This window comes from Penicillium alfredii (genome assembly GCF_028826965.1).
Source record: "Penicillium alfredii strain IBT 34128 chromosome Unknown utg000007l_segment0_segment0, whole genome shotgun sequence".
In the NCBI taxonomy this organism is placed as follows: Eukaryota; Fungi; Ascomycota; class Eurotiomycetes; order Eurotiales; family Aspergillaceae; genus Penicillium; species Penicillium alfredii.
Genome location: NW_026622704.1, coordinates 2,235,833 through 2,254,031, shown reverse-complemented (window position 1 = coordinate 2,254,031; position 18,199 = coordinate 2,235,833). Strand labels below are relative to the sequence as shown.

The following is an 18,199-nucleotide window of genomic DNA, read 5'->3' as shown; positions in this document are numbered from 1 at the left end:
ACTACAATGGGGAGACCAAGCAGATTTGAAGAAGTAGCGATATATTCAATGGTCTTCTATCTAGATATGGATCTGCAGTGTCTAATAGTAGATAGAAGGAACCTCGATGTAGTTGAGTCTAGTAATATCTTGGGACTCTATTCTTTAGCATCAGACATTCCAATATAAATAGTGAATTATTCTATGTGGTTAAGACTAAAGTATCATCTAGGTGCGTAATGTAAAAATGAACAAAAAAGAAAAAGACCCAAAAATAGACCAGCCCATAAACCAGGGATAACAAGCAGCCACACCTAGAGAAATTCATTCCAACTACCAACATCGTCGAACTGGACCTGGCCCCCCTACTGAACTTAGTACTCAGGCACTGGCGGCAGCTTTGCAGAATCATCTCCAGGAATATTGAACACATCGCCATTGTCGGTAACGTCGAACTGAGCATACACGCTCAGACCTTCGTGGTTGGTGAAGCGGAACTGGCCCTGCTTGCCACCATAGCCATTCTTGGTATACAAGGTTGCGCGTCCGGAACCGCAGATATCGAAGCTCCAGATTTACTTGCCGTCTGCTGAATTATTTCACAGATTTTTGTTAGATTGATATATACCAAAGTTTGGGGTGATGTGGAACAGGGAGAACAGGGATCAATCATAGTAATAGTAGCAAATGAATGGAGAAGCGGCTTACCAGGAGCGTAGCAGCTGTGCGGCCAGGGAGAGCCATAACTGATCATATCACCGGTTCTACCTGTACAGCCGACTCCGGGGAAGTTCAGTTCGACATAGCACATGTTTGTTTCCTTGTTGGGTTTCATCACGGCTGTGAACCCGGAGACGTTGACCTTGGGGAGGAGGCAGAGGCAAAGGCAGCGGAAGCAGCAGCCACGGAGGTAGGTTCGGCAATGGCTCTTGCTGTGAGGGCAGCCATAACGGCCAAAGGCTTGAAGTATATCGTCTTGGGGTTGAAGGATTTGGATTTGAATAGAGAAGAGGGGAAAGATAAGGATAGACAGAAGATGAAGAAAAGAAGACACCCTATTTATAAGAGAACGAAAGGCTTCTTGGCTTCATTAGCTTTCTTTTTCAAGATTTTTTAGCTTCTAGTTTGCCACCCGTCAGTATTGATTGAATAGCCACGTTCATAGTCAAACTATTTATGCCATATGGCTCCCATGGGTTTAATCACTCACTGGTAAACATTTTACTGTGGATAGCTATATTGTGGGTACGACTTAGGTATTATCTGGGTGCTTATTACAAACAGGAAAGTATTGAGAAGTAGAAAAGAAAAGTCATGCTCCTAGATTGAAAGCATATAAAAGACTAGTTATAAAACAGAACAACAACAGCCACCTAGAATTCCCACTAGTTACCCGGCCACACCGCACCAGGCCCATTGTCAGGAATGCTGAAAGTTTTCCCATCGTCACTCGTGCTCGTCTTGAATCGAACATCCACCGACTGTCCTTCCGCGTTGACGAACTGGAACACACCCTGTTTGGTACCCTTGGTCCACAACGTTCCGGTTGCATCGCCGCAGTAAAGTTGAGAACTAACCGAGCCGCTCGAAACTTCGAGTCATTTCACATTGGTCAGAACTTATTGATCTATATCGGGAGATAGAACTGGGAGGGGAGAGTGCTTACCATAAGCATAGCAGTTATTCGATTCATGGAGCATCAGATCGCTTGTGTCGCCCGTGCAGCCAACCCCGGGGAAGTTCAGGTGGATGTAGCACCTGTTGGTGTCACTGTTCACTTGCATCATAGCCCAGAACCCGGAGACGTCGACTTTGGGACTCGGGGTGGCATCGGGAGAAGCAGAAAGAGAAGCAGAGGAGGAAGCAACATGGGTAGCCTCGGAAGCAGCGGAGGTAGGAACGGCAGTTACACCTACTGCAAGAGCAGCCACAACGGCCAAAGACTTGCAGTACATCTTGGGCTTGAAGGTCTGGAAGGGTAATGGAGAGGTGGAGAGTAGGGAAAGTTCAAGATAGGAAGAAAAGGAAAAGTAATGAAGATATCCTACTTATAAAAGCGAACGAAAGCCTTGTTTAGCACCTAGCCTTCTATCCTGAATCGATTCAGCTTGGGTCAGGCTGCCTGATGCATTGTGGAACTTTGTGAAAATGAGCGAGTAGTGTTGAGTGGATACTTTTACACGACTCATGTTAGCGTCTTGGTATTTGGGGGCAGCTCTAAGGTTTAGAGCTGCAGGCTGAGAGAAGAGTCTCCTACACTGTTCAATAACCCAAAAATAACCCAGCCGCAAGTACTGACTCGTATAAAAGTAAAACATAGCCATATATGGCCCTTTTACATCCAAGCTTCGCCCCCCACGTGGTCTAGAAGTGTACCTGCAATCAATTCACGATGGATTGCCGACCCGACTGATATTGTGTCAAGGTTGAGATATTTAGGTGTCTAGAGTTTCTGCCAGCAGCTTGCTCGCCGTCTCGCATGTGTAATAGCTTCATAGCCTCAATTCCCATCATACCTTGTACATTTATTCTCTTCTCGACTCATTGTAGTCTAGTGGTCCGAGTGGTCTTCTTCCCCTTTTTATTAGATATACTAGACTTATTGGGTCAAATTGTTCTCGAAGTCGGCGGAGAAACTTCTGTTTATTTGGAAAGGAATGTTGCGTTTGGCGAATTCTACGTTGTTTAGTATAGCTCAGTACTTCTTTCGGTGCCATGAATAAAAGGCATGAAATTCACAATCTTCGCTTTTGCTTCCTTTTTGTTTTCTCTGCCCTCTCCCTTTCCATATACACACATCCTAAACTTGAATCACCATGCCGGCTTTGCACTTCTCCATCTCTTGTGCCCACTACCGACATGGCACTTTCATGCCCTAGAACCGGTGCTTTCAAGACCGATTCCTTTTAACTGGCGCATGAGTATAGGGATGCCGCGGGATAGACGGAATATCTATCGCGAGACGATGGGGAATGAGCTTCCTACCTTCACTCCAATAGTCGCCCCTACCTGGGCCCAGATTGTGCCTGCAATTGACTTACTATGTCTTGCCGACTTGCCGGCTGATATGCTGGATTCGTCTGGTAGACTCGTTCTTGAAGCCGATGTAAAAAGTTCTTTTTATGGGAAAGAAATATCATATATGGTGGCGGCGACTTCTATATAGTATAGAGTGGCCGTATTCTTCAAAACATTGAACTTCAATGTTAAGATCACGTTGTATAGAAAAGTGCCCAAAAATAAACACCAACTGGCGAGCCTCACGCTAACCTGATATGACCTAGCGGATGACGAAATCGCAGCGGTCACCTCTCAGCCAATCATCGTGCGCCCGGGAGGAGTCATAGCTGGGGGGCTCTGTGGAAGGAGAATCGACTTACATCAACAATCTCTTTTTTATTCTCTTTGTATATTCTCTTGATTGTCTTTTTGAGAGTCCTCAGCCTCCAATTTACAACATTGGTCTCATTGGTCGCAGAGACTCGCCCGCACCTTCTCCTCTCCTTCTGTGCGACCATCTGCCCCGCTCTGCAGCGATGTCGGCGTCAGGATCTGGTGTGCCCAACGCTGCGTCGGGGCCCTCGAATGCCTTGAAGAAGGGCTTTCCTCACGTGGATCTCCAAGGAAATGACCTGCCGCCATCCCCGGCCCCGTCCAGTCCACACGCCGGCCGCCGCTATGCCATTGCCACCGAGTTGGTCTTCACCGAGGGCAGCGACCAGTACAATGCGAGCAGCGTGCCAATTTACCAGGTATGTTTAAGAGTGGACCAATGGTCAAAGGGCCAAACTGCGATTATCACAGACTCTTTTTTTTTTTCAGGGTGCTAACGAGATTTCTCAACACAGAGTGCCACCTTCAAGCAGAGCTCCGGCGGTGGGGGTGGGGAGTATGACTACACGCGGTCTGGCAACCCCACTCGGACACACCTTGAGCGCCACTTGGCTAAGATCATGTCGGCGCAGCGAGCTCTCGTAGTATCCTCCGGTATGGCCGCGCTGGACGTGATCACCCGGCTCCTGCGTCCGGGCGACGAGGTGGTGACCGGCGATGACTTATACGGCGGCACCAACCGATTACTCAAGTATCTGTCGACCAACAACGGAATTATCGTACACCACATCGACACGACACAGCCTGAAAAGGTATTCGAGGTTCTGAACTCGAAGACCGCAATGGTGCTGCTGGAGACGCCGACAAACCCGCTGATTAAGATCGTGGACATTGGGCGGATTGCCAGGGCAGCTCATGAAGCGAACCCCAGCTGCTTGGTATCGGTTGACAACACTATGATGTCGCCGCTGCTGCTGAACCCGCTGGAGCTGGGTGCAGACATTGTGTACGAGAGTGGGACCAAGTACCTGTCGGGCCACCACGACTTGATGGCAGGTGTGATCGCAGTTAACGATCTGGCGCTCGGCGAACGACTGTACTTCCCGATCAACGCGTCGGGATGCGGGCTGTCGCCGTTCGACTCGTGGCTGCTGATGCGTGGCGTGAAGACGCTTAAGGTGCGTATGGAACAGCAGCAGAGCAATTCGCAGCGCATCGCCGAGTTCCTTGAATCAAACGGCTTCAAGGTGCGCTACCCGGGCCTGCGCTCGCACCCGCAGTACGACCTGCACCACTCCATGGCACGAGGCTCCGGCGCCGTGCTCTCGTTCGAGACTGGCGATGTCGGTGTTAGCGAGCGCATTGTCGAGAGTGCCAAGATCTGGGCTATTAGTGTCAGTTTTGGCTGTGTCAACAGTCTTATTAGTATGCCTTGCCGCATGAGCCATGCCAGCATTGACGCGAAGACGCGGGCTGAGCGCGCCATGCCCGAGGACCTGATTCGGCTGTGTGTGGGCATTGAGGATGTGGATGATTTGATCGACGACCTGCGACGGGCGGTACGTATTTCTCTTCCTTGTTCTTGTTTATTCTAGACCAAAGTCTAACTCTTTCATAGCTTGTCCAAGCTGGCGCGGTCAACGTCACGCTGGACGGCATCCAAGCCCGCCAGGGCACTTCTGCGTAGGTATGGTAGAATTGTGAATATTGGCGTTCCGGGGTTATAAAATATCATTTTTCTTCACTTAATCTTGATGAATCTTAAACTTTAAACATTTTGTATATCGTGAGAAATCGTTTATCCGAGTCGGGCCGGCATCGGAGTGACGCCCGGGCCATTATCGTCCGAGATTGAGCGGCGTATAAGATCGACCTCCTGTCACATTTGTAATTGATCTTCCTTCATTTGGCCGTCTTTCGTTCTGCGTCATCGGGGGTTTCGTTGTCTGGGATGCACGGTGATTTATTCTCGCATTAGTTTTTTTTTTCCTTCTTTTCTTCGGCTCGAGTATGACTCGCGATGCTATCGCGCAGGATGCCTCATTCCCTATGGCAACGGTGTCGGAAAGCCCCATCTCGCGCAACGCGCCAACATGGAACTCCCAAAACCTGGGTCTGCGACTCGGTGTCGACGCTGGCAGCGCTGCGGCAGCAGGGGCGCTGACCTGTCCGCTGATTACCATCATTGATCGGTGAGTCAAGTTGACCACAAGCAGACTCAAAATAAGCAATGACCAAAGCTGACAAGAGTGGCGTTCGTCCAGTGCAATCATTGAGAAAGCCTCGAAGGGATTCCCGATCCGCCAGACCATCAGCAGCTGTTTCCGGTCCATGGTCACCCGACCCAGCGGATTCTTCCTCAGCACGCCGTTCCTGCTCATCTACACGCTGTACAGCTCGACATATCTGACGGCCAATGTCATCGACACGGTCACCTCGACACTGCGCAATCAATCGTACTCCACGGTCACGCCGGGCCCGGCCAAATTCATCACGACGACCACAGTGAACATGGCAATCTGTGTATACAAGGACGCGCGGTTCGCTCGAATCTTTGGGGCTTCACCACCACCTTCTTGTGCTGCTCCTCCGTCATTATCATCGCCCTCTACTTCATCTACACACCCACCGCGTTCTGCCCTCCGAGCTCCACACCCATCCTCCGCACCTGCAGTCGCAAACCAGATCCCCAAGATCTCCTACGGCCTCTTCTGTCTCCGCGATAGCATCACCATCTTCGCCTCATTCAACATCCCCGCCCTAATCGCGCCCTCCATACCAGACTTTGTGGCCTCAACCCCGGGCATGAAGGCTGCCACCGCACAATTCGCCTGTCCGGCTCTGATGCAGTTCGCCAGCACCCCGATGCACCTGCTAGGTCTGGATTTGTACAATCGCCAACCGCCAGGTGGTCTACCCTGGACGGAGCGCGCGGCGCGCATTCGCCGCGACTATGTCCCCAGCTGTTTTGCACGCATGGGCAAGATTGTTCCTGCGTATGGGATTGGCGGCGTTGCAAATGTGCGGCTGAGGGCTTCGCTGATGCAGCGCCTTGAGAAACAGGCGGAATAATCGGCTTGCTCCCGAAGCAGTTGAGGTTTATGACTTAATGACCTTTTTTTTTTCTCCTTGGGATTTGATCTGCATTCATGGTTGATCCTCAATCCCGCATACATTTCTTCTCATTTCTTCTTCAGTTTATCTCTTGTGATCACACTCTCCACTCTACACTCATGTCTTACATCTATTACTCCATTTCGGGATTTCTGGCTTCTTTTATTGGCGTTCGGATCCGGTCTCATCGCATCAGTCGAGTCGGAGACATGGGCATTAGGCCGTTTGGCCGTGGCGTTGATTTGATTTCTCATTCTGTCTGGGTTGCTTTTTTTTTTCATTCGTGTTTATGGATCTTTTATATTGCTGTGTGATACTAATGGGGCTTGAGACAAGTTTGGACTTGGTCGTTAATACTGCACTTTCCTCGCAAGCATGACTGGGGATATGGATAACTACTTACTACATACAATAGACGCTAGACATGCGAGTCTCTACCACGAATCAATATAGATTACACATAACTTGGATAACTAGTAAATAGGTAGATAGTGGTGAAAACATCCCAGTAGTAAGGAGTACTCTTCCAAATTCGAGCAGTATACATGGATGCAATCCGAATATCATCGACATGCCATGATTGTATATGACAGCCATATCCCACGCAGAGATCAATATCAACAACTGCGATCCAAAGAGGGGAAGGTGGACTGTGATTAAAGAGCAATGTCAGAGTTAGATAGTCGAACCTATACCGATTGTGCCAATACTATTATGTGGAATGCCTAATTTACTTCCAGAGTTCTTTTGTTTTCTGGGGACGAGTCAACACTATGCAGGATCACAGGGCTACCTGCTAGGGGCCACCCACACCGGCAGTGGCGAGGCGAGGAAGGGCATAGCTAGAGAGACAAAATTGCTTTAACGGCTAGCTGAAAGAATGGTGGCTGGCTGAAGCACTGATCTTAAAACAGAAAGCATAGTGTTTATCGCGAAAATTAGTGATAGAGACGACACTCTGTATAGTGACATCCTTACATGTAAGGAATGGCTTTGTGTAACGCGAATATGATACAAGTACGACTAGGATTCTTTTATAATCCCCGACTTTAATTGCATCTCTCATAGAAGCGAACACGCCCAAACAAAAACAAGAGAATTGAGCAGGGTAAGTCATAATTTCAGTTCAAATCCGTAAAATATATCTCTCTATCATTTCTTATTGTCTGTCTTTATTGCTACCAACATTTGCTGATAGTCAATGTGCAGTGCTCATAGTTCATCATGCGTATAATGCCCAATCTTGTCCAGGCATTTGTGTCGACCTCATTGCTTTCCAGTGTCTGTTGGGGCTTTGACAACCTGGCGCAGGAGGTTTTAGACATCCAAACTACGCCTCAACGTCCAATCTATCTCATCGCTCATCGAGTCTTGCACACAACAGCAATCCCAATCGCTCTCCGCGATGGTGCAAATGCATTTGAAATGGACGTGGCACCCTATAACGGGAAGCTGTATGCGTACCATGATGATATCGTGCCTAGCGATAAGCCAGGCCATACGGTAGACGCAATGTTGGATACTTTTGTGGAGCATGCCAACCAGACCAACTTTGTCTGGTTTGACATCAAAAAGCCAAAGACATGGGCGAGCAAAGGGACCTCCATTGAACAGCTTCAAAAGATGGTCCAAGAGAAATTGGAGCCCGCCGGGATCCGAGCTCTGTATGGCTTCAGCATGAAAGACACAGGTCTGAAGGACTTCGACAAGCTAGCCATATCCTTGAGTGGGAACGAGGCAATCAGCATCAACGGCCGGAATAGGGCTGTAGGGCGAACCTTTGACAGCGTCAGCTCTGACAAACTCTCTGTGAAACAGAAGGTGATGGACTATGGGATTTCGTTCCTCGGTTGGCCGTACGTGATGGACTGCCGTGGGCCAAGGGATAAAGAGGACGTGATCTATCCGACTGGTGTCTGCTACGAATTGTACCAAGGCGCGAAGTTGCTGCGCGATCGACAGCCTCGAAAGCCCAAGGTGGGAATGACTTTCGGCTGGACCATCCGGGCCAACGACAAAGGAACCGATCGTGTGGACAAACTCCTGGGATTTGCAAAGGCCAATGGCTTGATCTATGGCGAGGCGACCCATGATTATCGAGATCATCCAGACATCCGCGTTGCAATTGGACTGATTCAAAGTTGGCTGGATCAGCACTCCGAGACGCACCGCCGTGCCACAAAATCCGATGTTCCTTGGTGATTGATGGTAGTTGGGGGGCTGTTGACAGGCGTGGATGTATTGGATGAGTCAAGTCAATGTGGCCGAGCCTGTTCTGCATTCTATAAGTCTGTTTTTGGAATACGCTTCCTTGCGCCTATTCGATCTCTGCTCCTATGTTCGCTAGTTTTAGGGGTCATTGCTAGATGTTAACCAGTTTTGGGGTCGTTTAAAGTGCTTTTAAAATATTTTAGTCAGGATAGATCAAGAACCCTTGGCTTCGGGCCTCGTGCATTTCCTGGTCTTGATGCTACGTGCGATCTTGACTCAAGGTTAAATCGCGATTGGTAGCTGCAAAAGCATGCCAGGTGGGCACAAAGTTAAACTTTCGGGCCGTACCTTTGTATTTCTCCAGAAGAATCATGCCGCTTGGTATGCACGTCTCCAGCCCGGTAAGTGGGGTTGAGTTGGTGGCTAGCTGAATGATATTCAAAAGCATTACCTCTTACCACCCACTCCTGCTCTCAATGCAGCCACTGCTTGAACCAATACACGGCCGCATTCTTCGCCCTCTCCAACCCCTTCATCTCAGCCTGATTCGCCCGATTCCCTCTAACAGCAAATGCATGCTCCAAGCCACGGAAATACTGATAATCATAGTCCACCCCCAACGAGGGGATAACCCGATTGCTGAACTCTTTCAGCTCGGGAGAAAACACAGGATCGATCTCTGGCGCCAGGATTTGTACTGGCACGCCAACCTCCTGGATCTCTTCCTTGGTGAGCCAAGATGGGTGCGCAGTCGAGATGCAGTCAACCAATCCATTATTTGCCTTGGCGCCCAGGCGAAATACTGCCCAGCCGCCGTAGCAGAACCCGATCGCTGCGATATGCTTGTACTGTGCACGCAGGGCTTTGGCACAGGCGAAGATCTCAGGCTCTCGGATGACCTTGCTATTGCGAGCTGTCATGCTAGCGAGATCGAGGGGTCCCCATTCCGAGGGATCTTTGCAGAGGATATCGGAGGCGAGAACCTCGCCGCCGAAACTGGAGATACTGGTAAACAAACTTAACCGAGAGTAGATAGCAAGACTCCGTGCTTACAAGTCTGGGACATAGACAGTAGCGTCGGCCTCTTCGGCGTATGCGTCGGCCAGTAATCGGATGTTGGGAAATGTCCAACCGAACAGGTCGTGGATGACGAGGATGGCAACCTCGCTGTTGGAGCCTGTCACGTACGCTGCATTGTCCGAGAGAGTCATTTCGTGGCCCTTGGGCTCTCCGTCCCATTTGAAGCCCTTTGTACAGCAGTCGCTCATATTGCTTCCTTCTTGTAAGATAGTATTTACGCTGTGCATGGTTGCGAGGGTGTTCTACCTCGCACTAAAAGCAGAGCTCTACGTGTCGGGCACTAGCCAGATCGCCAGACTCCTCCATAATATGGAGACTTACCGTAATTTACAATGACTCATGGGACATTAGTACGCTTACTGTAACAATGTTGAGATGCGTATAGGCTGCACCGACTGGAGTGGCCCTCATTAGGTGTTTACACAATTCATCTCATATTGAAAAGCTTCATAGAATAAAGCCTATCAGAGATGTCAACCACGAGTAGTTGGCTTCTTGGTGACTTCGACGTCCGCAGTTCCCAGTCCGGTACCAATTCTGTTATATCCATCGGCCGTCACGATATACATAGAGTGTCTACCGGGCCCCGACACCGAGAAAGTGTTTGTGCTCGAAGCGAAGGGGACATCCCAGTAGAGGGTGGCGACGTATTGGTCGTCAATATCATCGAGATCAATCGTACCTGTTGTGCCGGCAAACTGTTGATCACGACCGCAGATGTGAATAAGAAGATGTTCGTTGTCTTTGATTTCTAGACCTTCGATATCACGAGGAAGAATCTCCTTATTTTTATCCGGCGCATCGTAGAATTTGCCGCTAGAGATTTTGCCAACAGGTCAACATCAACTTCGGAGCAACTGGGTATGAGACATACTATTGCAAATTTGGCCGTGCGGTAAAGATGCTTTCACCAGTACCGTTTCTGATTTTTATTATACCATCAAACTCGTACATGATTGCCAAAAGAGACAGCGCGGTTGGAGAAGATCAAGTAAAAGCTGTCAGGGAACAGACAGAACGGGGGGAAATTGAAAAATCGAGGGCAGAAACACAACCCAGATGGAATAGACCGGTAGTTGATAATTTGCTGGAAACAAGAAGCCATTTAAGTTAGGAATCTCGAATGACGTGTGCATACATCTAAATTACAAGGCCAGTACCAGCTGAGCGTGTATCACTGAAAGCTGCGTGCTTCTAGTGATCGTGATACGTTATCCTCAGCTTTGACTTTCATATGGGCTCTAGCCGGAAGTGATCTTCTGAGACTACATGTAGACTTGATGTTGTCCTATCGTGCACACCTAACTAGTACCCTTAAGGACCTTCGCGGAAGATACTTCACGCATTTAATAGTTCAAAGGAATAAAACTGCAAGAACGGTACCCTTTTCAGTTCTTTGACTTTTCTTTATACACAGATCATGTAGAAAAATAGGATATCCTTATACCCGCCTAGAAATTCGAAATTATAAGGCTGTAGTCATATAGCTCGTAGTAATGTAGAATGGATTGATGGTGTGCACTATGAAGCTCTGTCCATATATACATCAAAACGAGTGACAATCCAGCGAAATGATCTCATCATGGCAATAGAAAAGGGGATTGAGCAGTTCCCATTCTGCACAATCAAGGCATCGGTCTGCTTTAGCCCTTCTTTCCAACCTCAACATCGACGGAGCCAATAGCTCCGGAGTCTCTGTTCCAGGATCCCTGCTGAACCCAGTAACCATGGCTCCGCTCCGAGGTACCAAAGTCATTGGACTTGCTACCGTAGGGACAGTCCCAATAGACTCTGCAAATCTTGGTTTCGCCATCATATAGGTCAATATGTCCGGTCGTTCCAGACATCGAATTCTCTCGACCACACGAGCTGATAGCTTTCGTACCGCCCGGAGGCACCTTGATTCTGTTTATCTCAGAAACTTTGATTTCTTCATCTTTGTTCCCGTCCCGATAGAATTTGCCCCTGGTGTCCTGTCAGAAGATGATATTCATATATAGACATGAGATTTCTTGTTACATACCAGCCTTCTTTCTTGTCAGCGTCAGGAATGGCATTGGAGATACTCAGCGTGCTCGAAGACATGCTGTTGATGAGATTGATCACGACCCATTGTGCGTAACCCATCGTGATTTCAGAGTTGGTAATGGAGACTTCCGCAAAGTTGAATATATTCTGTCGTCAAGGTATACTGAGGGATCTGACTGTTTGAATGATAGATGGTCCTTTTCTCTAGGGAATGTAGATGTGATTTATAGTCGAAGCTCTCTAACTCATTTGTCTATGCGGTGTGTTGGTTACACATTGTCCATGAGGTCTTCAAACATGAACTGTAGCTAGTAACTGCATGCTGAGTGTAGAGTATCAAGAAATATTGCATGTTACACAGCATATGCGACTCGTGTCTATTGACACACAAAACAAGGCGCCCAAGTACGGAAACGGTCGTCCAGCAGATCGATGCTTGTATAGGTAGTTCCCAAGTACATATTGAATCTGGGCGATCGATCGATCGATCTGGATGTTCCCGGGTGCCATGTAACCATACGCTGTATATGTGGACAAGTACTTCGGTGTGATGAAATAAGTCTAGAGTCGGGTTTATCACCCAAATAGTGGTTCCTAAGGTATCCTCATCCTCCTTCCCAGAAGAATAAGTAGCTTATTGATCCTACAACTTAATTCCGCTCTCATTAAGGGCTTACTGCTTTCCAAATCTGTTTTCCTATATCCTATTTAACTTGCCATCTAGTCAGTCACGCTAGGCACTATAGAATGGTGTTAGTGATTCGATTTGCTTTTCTTGGCTAGTATGTATGCCAAACCCACTTATTCTCTTCACTGCATAGATTGGGTGGCTGACTGAATACATGGCTAGATATCCGACTGTTATGTAACGATATGAATCTTGTGGCTAGCTGAACATGTTGGGTGCTACAGCATGATATGGGTTGTGACCGGTTGCATAAGCCGTTAGTCTTGACCTCGGGACATTTAGATGCGCGTCTTCGAGCATAATTATTTTCCTAAGGAGTTTCAGTTTGCTGGTCTTGTATAACTCTTTGAAATATACATCTACGCCTAATATAATCAAAGGGACGTCTTAATCTTCAAATATAAGCCAACACCTAGAACTAGGCCAAAGAAGGGGCTAGCTGTCTATCTCTTCGACACCTAGACGTTCGAAATTTCAAGTGGCTGTCTCATGCATGACATGTTAAGATAGTCATCGCCACTCATCTCGCATGATGGGAAGACTAGATGAAGTAGCATCTAAAAAAGTGCGACATGTTCGCTTAGAGAGAGCTCTACAGCGGGCTCATCTAGATATGTTTCAGTGTTGACACGTCATACGTCGCTTTAGGGAACCCTGTTGGGTGCAAATTGTTTATTTTAGTTCTCTGCCTTGGATAGTTTCTAGTAGATCACCTAGCTCCATCTATCCATCATCCACTCCCGCCAGAAAATATCTCATAATCGTCAACATATACAGCAAAGTGCATCTGCATCACGGCCTAACCGAGATTTTCCTTCATGCCTGCATTCACATCACAGAGTGCGTACATTATCTTGTATAGGAAGGAACCGAGCGTGTACGTGATCTTTGTCGAATTGCCTCGCCATCGTACACGCTTACGCGCTCACCATCCCTCTCTCCAGAAAATGCCTCATGATTGTCAATACATGCAGCAAAATGCATCTGTATCACGATCCAACCGAGATTTCCTTGTTCATGGATAAGTGAAGGGACTAGCGGACCGTATTGAACGCGTTTGACTTGTAAATCTGATTATTGTTTAATATCAGCGAGATCGCTCGCTACTTCTATTTGGTTTTTGTCCACACATTCCAAATCTTCACTTCTGCCTACATCGACACCTTTCTGACACAGAGACTGTTTAAACAATCGAATGATTCAAAATGGAACATGAAGTTGTTCCTTACTTTGATGGAATGCAACAAGGGCAGGGGTATGTTCTATATCTTTTTAGCGAGCAACTATTAAGAGGCGGTAATTTCAGCTCTCGATGAACTAATAATCTGATTCCTCTTACTAGGTACAACACGTACCTTCAGAACCTCCGCATTGCAAAGGCCGTGACTATTACGGCCGAGAAACCACTTCCTCCTAGCTACGATATTACCTACCAAAGCGAAGAGGTTACGGAATACAAGTCAGTCGAATACTTCAATGTCCATAGCCCTGTTTGAGGACATGATAAGATTCTGACTACCGGCAGGAAGCTCGCCCAGTCTCTGGAGATTACCGCGGAAGCAGCTATCTCGGGCGGAGGCCAGGAGGGCAAGATAGAGGGAGGCTATCTCAACCGCTCTGAGGTAAGCAACCGATTAACATGATCCTACTTTATATGTCTTGCTGACTCGAGCTTTTAGTATGAAAGTAGCACCATTACCTACCAAGTCGAGGTGTCGTCACGTCAGCAAGGTTCAGTCGGGAACGAGTATTCCTTCAACAAGTATACCGGCGATAATCTGAATGAGCTCTATGGAGACCGCTTCATTGCAGGTATGGATCTCGCAAGGAAGCCATGCCCGGCAGGTTTGCCCGGCAGATGCTCATTTATCTTATAGATTTTATCAAAGGTGGTAAATACCTTGCCCGCGTTTCCATTTCTACGACAACCCAATCGTCCAAGCAGGAGATCAAGCAGTCGTGAGTTTTCAGAAATTCAATGCTTGAAAATGCCCTCTGACAATGATTAGGGCCGAAGTTGCTTTCAAGATGTACGGAACGACCGGGAAAGTAACGGAAGAGGTCAAACAGGCTCTTGAATCACTCAAGAAGAATGCTCATGTCAAAGTCTGGACTCATCTCTCTGGAGGCGGAAACAGAAGCGATGTAGTCGAGACTTGTGCCGCAGAGGAGCCCGACGGTGGCTCCCAGCTCCTTGCAGTTAAAAAGGAGGCCGATGAGTTCTACAAGGAACTCAAGGATGGAAAGCATCGATACAGGCGCTCGTGCGTGTCCACTCATTCATTTGCAGTCCACAAGCTGATATTAAGGTTAGTGCGGTGCTATCACCGTACACCAATGTCTCGAATTTCAACAATACCTTCAAACCGTTCGACTACTCCAATGCGAGTAGAAAGGTGAGCCGCCGAGTTGTCTGGATTCTCCCAGTGGCTGCTGATTGTCCTCACCAGTGCTGGGATCTCTTCGACGATTACACTCAATACGGTGTTTTCATTGAAGGTGCTAAGAAAGGTATTGTCATTATTGGACGCAGAACCTGAGGTTACGTCTTAGCTAACCATCGCTTGCCTCATTCAGTGCCGTCCAACAAATTCAAAGAAGGCAAAACTCAACAGCAGACCCTTATACGAAAAGGATTGGACGTAACTGAGGCAATCTACAACAAGGTAAGCGCATACCACGCGTGCATCAACGGCTTTTACTCATACAAGAATAGGTCAAAGCAATCAGCAAAGATCCAAGTGAGGTGGAGAAAATACTCCAGTATGATCAGCCATGGGTGTATCAGGCTTCTATTATCGTAAGTCCGGAACGAGTCTCCCAAGGTGATTCTCAATACTCAAAAGTCAAACAGAAAAGCATCAAGACAGTGACGATGATTGCCCAATCAAGACCCCGTGAAAACGGCAGTCCCACCGACAGTAAGCAATACTTTCTCAGTCACTGGAAATCCCATAACCCTTGAATGATCCTCTGATCTAGTTGCATCCCCAACCCTCGAACGGGGAGCGGAAAAGCTGTTCGAGTTCAAAGCATTTGACTTTGGTGAGGTCTGGGGAAGTTCAGTAATATCATTTGGAAAGAAAGACTCATCGTTCATTTGCCTCGATGGCTTGCGGGCATCGAACTATGGTTATAAGGAAGAGAGTGTTTTCTGGGCATTTCACGACCAGCTCAAAGACGTTGGAGATCAGAAAGTCGTCGTTTCGAAGCTTCGATCAGCAGATCTCATTCAACTCAGTCGCGATAGCGAAGGGCCCAAACCTCTCTTCCATTTCTATGCCGGCAAGGTGTAGGCTGGTCCGAAGATGGGGTTAGGCGTGATTAGGAGAGCACAGATTGGCAAACTGGTAACGGAGGTAACAGATGGAAGATTTGTTGAGCTGTGGGAGTGGGAGAGGAGAAACTGAGTGGAAGATGAAACTGAGATACTGAGTGAGAGTGAGTTGTGGTTTCGGATCGGGCTTACCTGGGACCAGGTCGGTGTCTCAACACACCCTCTGCATCGTAAACAAGTGGATCTATGAGAAAATTGGACGAAACTATGCCAACTCCCCATTGTTAATAGTATATAGGTCTGCAAGCTGAGATTAGTATAGTGACAGTCGCTAAGTTTTAGCACCCCTTTTCCCTAAAATTAGAGCATAATATAGGTACAGTATATACTGTAGGTGATGAGTGTAAGTGTGTCACTGGAAAAAGGCTGCTAGGGTTCCAATCCAGACGGTATCATCTGGGGTTTTGTTGTGGAGCTGGTGTGCCATGTAGTACTGTTGGAAGACGCCGAACGCATTGGAGAAACCCAAATTGGAAAGAATATGCAAGTGGCTTCGGCAATTACAAGCCATGCCTGAAGGCCGCCATCTGATGCTTCGCCAAAGTCGGCTGGGCCGGGAGGTCTGTTGTCTTGGTCGAGTTTAGTGGTGATGGCTATCTTCACACTTTCGCGTTCACATGTAAGTTCATGCTCTGGCCTTGCTGGGGCCATGGGATATTGAGTGATTGATTCTATCAAACACTGAACCCAACGTGAGATAAAAAGGGGTCGAAGCGGGAAAAGTAATCTGTCAGGGAGAAAAAAAAAGTACATGCTAAAAGATTACGACGCGTACAATACTGCTTAAGAATTTTAGATATTTACAGTGTATAATAATAGGATCAACCCCAATACATACTAAAAAGAAGATCATTAAGGCTACGGCAGTCAAGTCTAAAAGATCTGCGCAAGAGAGGTCACAGAATTGACAAGTGCCCACCTCACAAAAATGGGACCAACAGCACCATCGTTAAATATTTACATGCCACAGTACCAGTGTTCGATAACATGGGGAAAGAATTTTTTATACACACTCTCTGAGTTCCACTGTACAAACTTCCGCTGTGGGGGCTGTGATCTTCTTATGACAATGATGTATGAAAGCTCGTTTTGGATATACTGTGTTGAGTATACAGATTGTTAAAAATAAAACGAAAGCCATAGAATACGAAGACAGTGTAGTTTGCTTTTTCCATTGACATCAGAGACCCATGAAATATCCTCGATGGCATCTGAGATGTCTGTCTTCAATTGCCGTATGAGCTGAAAGGCAATGGATTTACAGTGGACGGGATAGGGATCGAAATAAAGGAATTGACTGAGTCCATGCCATGTCCCTTTACAGATCGCGCAAGATGCGTGAACTATGTATATGTGGGATATAACATTACTATAGAAAAATATGGCTCCTTTCCCACCCAAGCAGATTTCATTGAATGATGCTCTGAGCAGAAATAAATTACACAATCGTGAAAAATGGACATTTGTGAAAGGCAGAAATAAGGTTAAACCTTTTTACTATCTACCATAGCTCTGGAGCACTTATTATAATATTGTAACTCGGGGGATCGGGTAGAATGCTAGAATGTCAGTGGTTTTACCTCTATCTCTAAAGCATTGCAGGATAGAGCAAACAAATCCCACTTAAAAAAAATATATAGATTTGAATCTGGTACTGCATAGAAAGCCGAGAGAGCCTCCTGGGCTCTATCTAGCACTGTGGAACCACAAAGCATAACATCTCATAATTCGCATTGTGAGAGTGTACTTCAGAGTATATGCAATCTATTTATGTATCTTGCTTTTACCATCTAAGATGTAATAAAATAAAATGCAGTTCTGTAAGAGGCATGCCATGGCAATCACGTCCAAGTCGAGGCTCAAACTATAGATGTCAGGCGTGACATCCATTGCATCTCACCTCATGAACCAATTAGGACTCAACCGTCATGGTTAGGCTGCCCAGACAGTCTTGTTGAGTATGTGATGTCTTCAACACCGATGCAGAGCGGGTCTATCAAAAGAGCTAGGAAGTAAGCCATGTGCATAAGCGCCCGTGGCACCGGCTGGGCTGTGGTGGCTCATCGATGGAGTATTGGGGATCGGCATCTCTTGGCTGTAGCCTTGGCGTCAATATTAAACAGCCAGGGAAAGAGCCACTCTTCTATGAGTTAGATAAGAGCTCTACCATAGTCTTGGAGGGCATCTATGGATACCTACAGTATGTGCATGTGTAGGCTGCGACATGGCTTGAGAATAGTCATGAAAATACCGCAACATGATTCTCTTGGAAACACACTCGGCCCTTGCACAATTCTCTTGGACAGTCTTGGCGCATTCATTATAATCTGGATGCCTGTTGGCTGACTGCCAAGTCGGAGATGGACTTACATAGTTAACTCCGAGGCAGTCGCTGACCGACTGATTTGCCGGCCCCCTCATGCCAGGGT

At 47.3% G+C, this 18,199-nt stretch overlaps 9 protein-coding genes across 9 annotated transcripts; 4 read left to right on the top strand and 5 right to left on the bottom strand.

The window, feature by feature from the left end:
* Nucleotides 1-353: 353 nt before the first annotated feature.
* NUU61_005507 (uncharacterized protein) lies at nt 354-723 on the bottom strand (the record flags this gene model as incomplete). Its single annotated transcript, XM_056656089.1, has 2 exons — nt 354-503; nt 688-723. 2 exons carry the CDS (start codon nt 721-723, stop codon nt 354-356), a joined length of 186 nt encoding a protein of 61 aa, XP_056511702.1.
* Nucleotides 724-1,364: 641 nt separating this feature from the next.
* Nucleotides 1,365-1,934, bottom strand: NUU61_005506 (uncharacterized protein; the record flags this gene model as incomplete). Its single annotated transcript, XM_056656088.1, has 2 exons — nt 1,365-1,570; nt 1,646-1,934. 2 exons carry the CDS (start codon nt 1,932-1,934, stop codon nt 1,365-1,367), a joined length of 495 nt encoding a protein of 164 aa, XP_056511701.1.
* A 1,581-nt stretch (nt 1,935-3,515) lies between these two features.
* Nucleotides 3,516-4,999, top strand: NUU61_005505 (cystathionine beta-lyase STR3; the record flags this gene model as incomplete). The annotated part of the gene is made up of 3 exons (XM_056656087.1): nt 3,516-3,731; nt 3,828-4,871; nt 4,931-4,999. The coding sequence occupies 3 exons, from the start codon at nt 3,516-3,518 to the stop codon at nt 4,997-4,999; spliced, it is 1,329 nt and encodes a 442-aa protein (XP_056511700.1).
* Nucleotides 5,000-5,361: 362 nt separating this feature from the next.
* On the top strand, nt 5,362-6,384 carry NUU61_005504 (uncharacterized protein; the record flags this gene model as incomplete). Its single annotated transcript, XM_056656086.1, has 2 exons — nt 5,362-5,504; nt 5,577-6,384. The coding sequence occupies 2 exons, from the start codon at nt 5,362-5,364 to the stop codon at nt 6,382-6,384; spliced, it is 951 nt and encodes a 316-aa protein (XP_056511699.1).
* Nucleotides 6,385-7,650: 1,266 nt separating this feature from the next.
* NUU61_005503 (uncharacterized protein) lies at nt 7,651-8,628 on the top strand (the record flags this gene model as incomplete). The annotated part of the gene is made up of 1 exon (XM_056656085.1): nt 7,651-8,628. The coding sequence occupies one exon, from the start codon at nt 7,651-7,653 to the stop codon at nt 8,626-8,628; it is 978 nt and encodes a 325-aa protein (XP_056511698.1).
* Nucleotides 8,629-9,110: 482 nt separating this feature from the next.
* On the bottom strand, nt 9,111-9,944 carry NUU61_005502 (dienelactone hydrolase family protein; the record flags this gene model as incomplete). The annotated part of the gene is made up of 2 exons (XM_056656084.1): nt 9,111-9,633; nt 9,691-9,944. 2 exons carry the CDS (start codon nt 9,942-9,944, stop codon nt 9,111-9,113), a joined length of 777 nt encoding a protein of 258 aa, XP_056511697.1.
* Nucleotides 9,945-10,190: 246 nt separating this feature from the next.
* Nucleotides 10,191-10,671, bottom strand: NUU61_005501 (uncharacterized protein; the record flags this gene model as incomplete). The annotated part of the gene is made up of 2 exons (XM_056656083.1): nt 10,191-10,533; nt 10,592-10,671. The coding sequence occupies 2 exons, from the start codon at nt 10,669-10,671 to the stop codon at nt 10,191-10,193; spliced, it is 423 nt and encodes a 140-aa protein (XP_056511696.1).
* Nucleotides 10,672-11,360: 689 nt separating this feature from the next.
* NUU61_005500 (aegerolysin family protein) lies at nt 11,361-11,844 on the bottom strand (the record flags this gene model as incomplete). The annotated part of the gene is made up of 2 exons (XM_056656082.1): nt 11,361-11,682; nt 11,741-11,844. The coding sequence occupies 2 exons, from the start codon at nt 11,842-11,844 to the stop codon at nt 11,361-11,363; spliced, it is 426 nt and encodes a 141-aa protein (XP_056511695.1).
* Nucleotides 11,845-13,638: 1,794 nt separating this feature from the next.
* Nucleotides 13,639-15,729, top strand: NUU61_005499 (uncharacterized protein; the record flags this gene model as incomplete). Its single annotated transcript, XM_056656081.1, has 11 exons — nt 13,639-13,688; nt 13,776-13,892; nt 13,959-14,055; nt 14,113-14,245; nt 14,311-14,392; nt 14,443-14,697; nt 14,748-14,829; nt 14,884-14,944; nt 15,011-15,099; nt 15,150-15,354; nt 15,416-15,729. The coding sequence occupies 11 exons, from the start codon at nt 13,639-13,641 to the stop codon at nt 15,727-15,729; spliced, it is 1,485 nt and encodes a 494-aa protein (XP_056511694.1).
* Nucleotides 15,730-18,199: the final 2,470 nt, after the last annotated feature.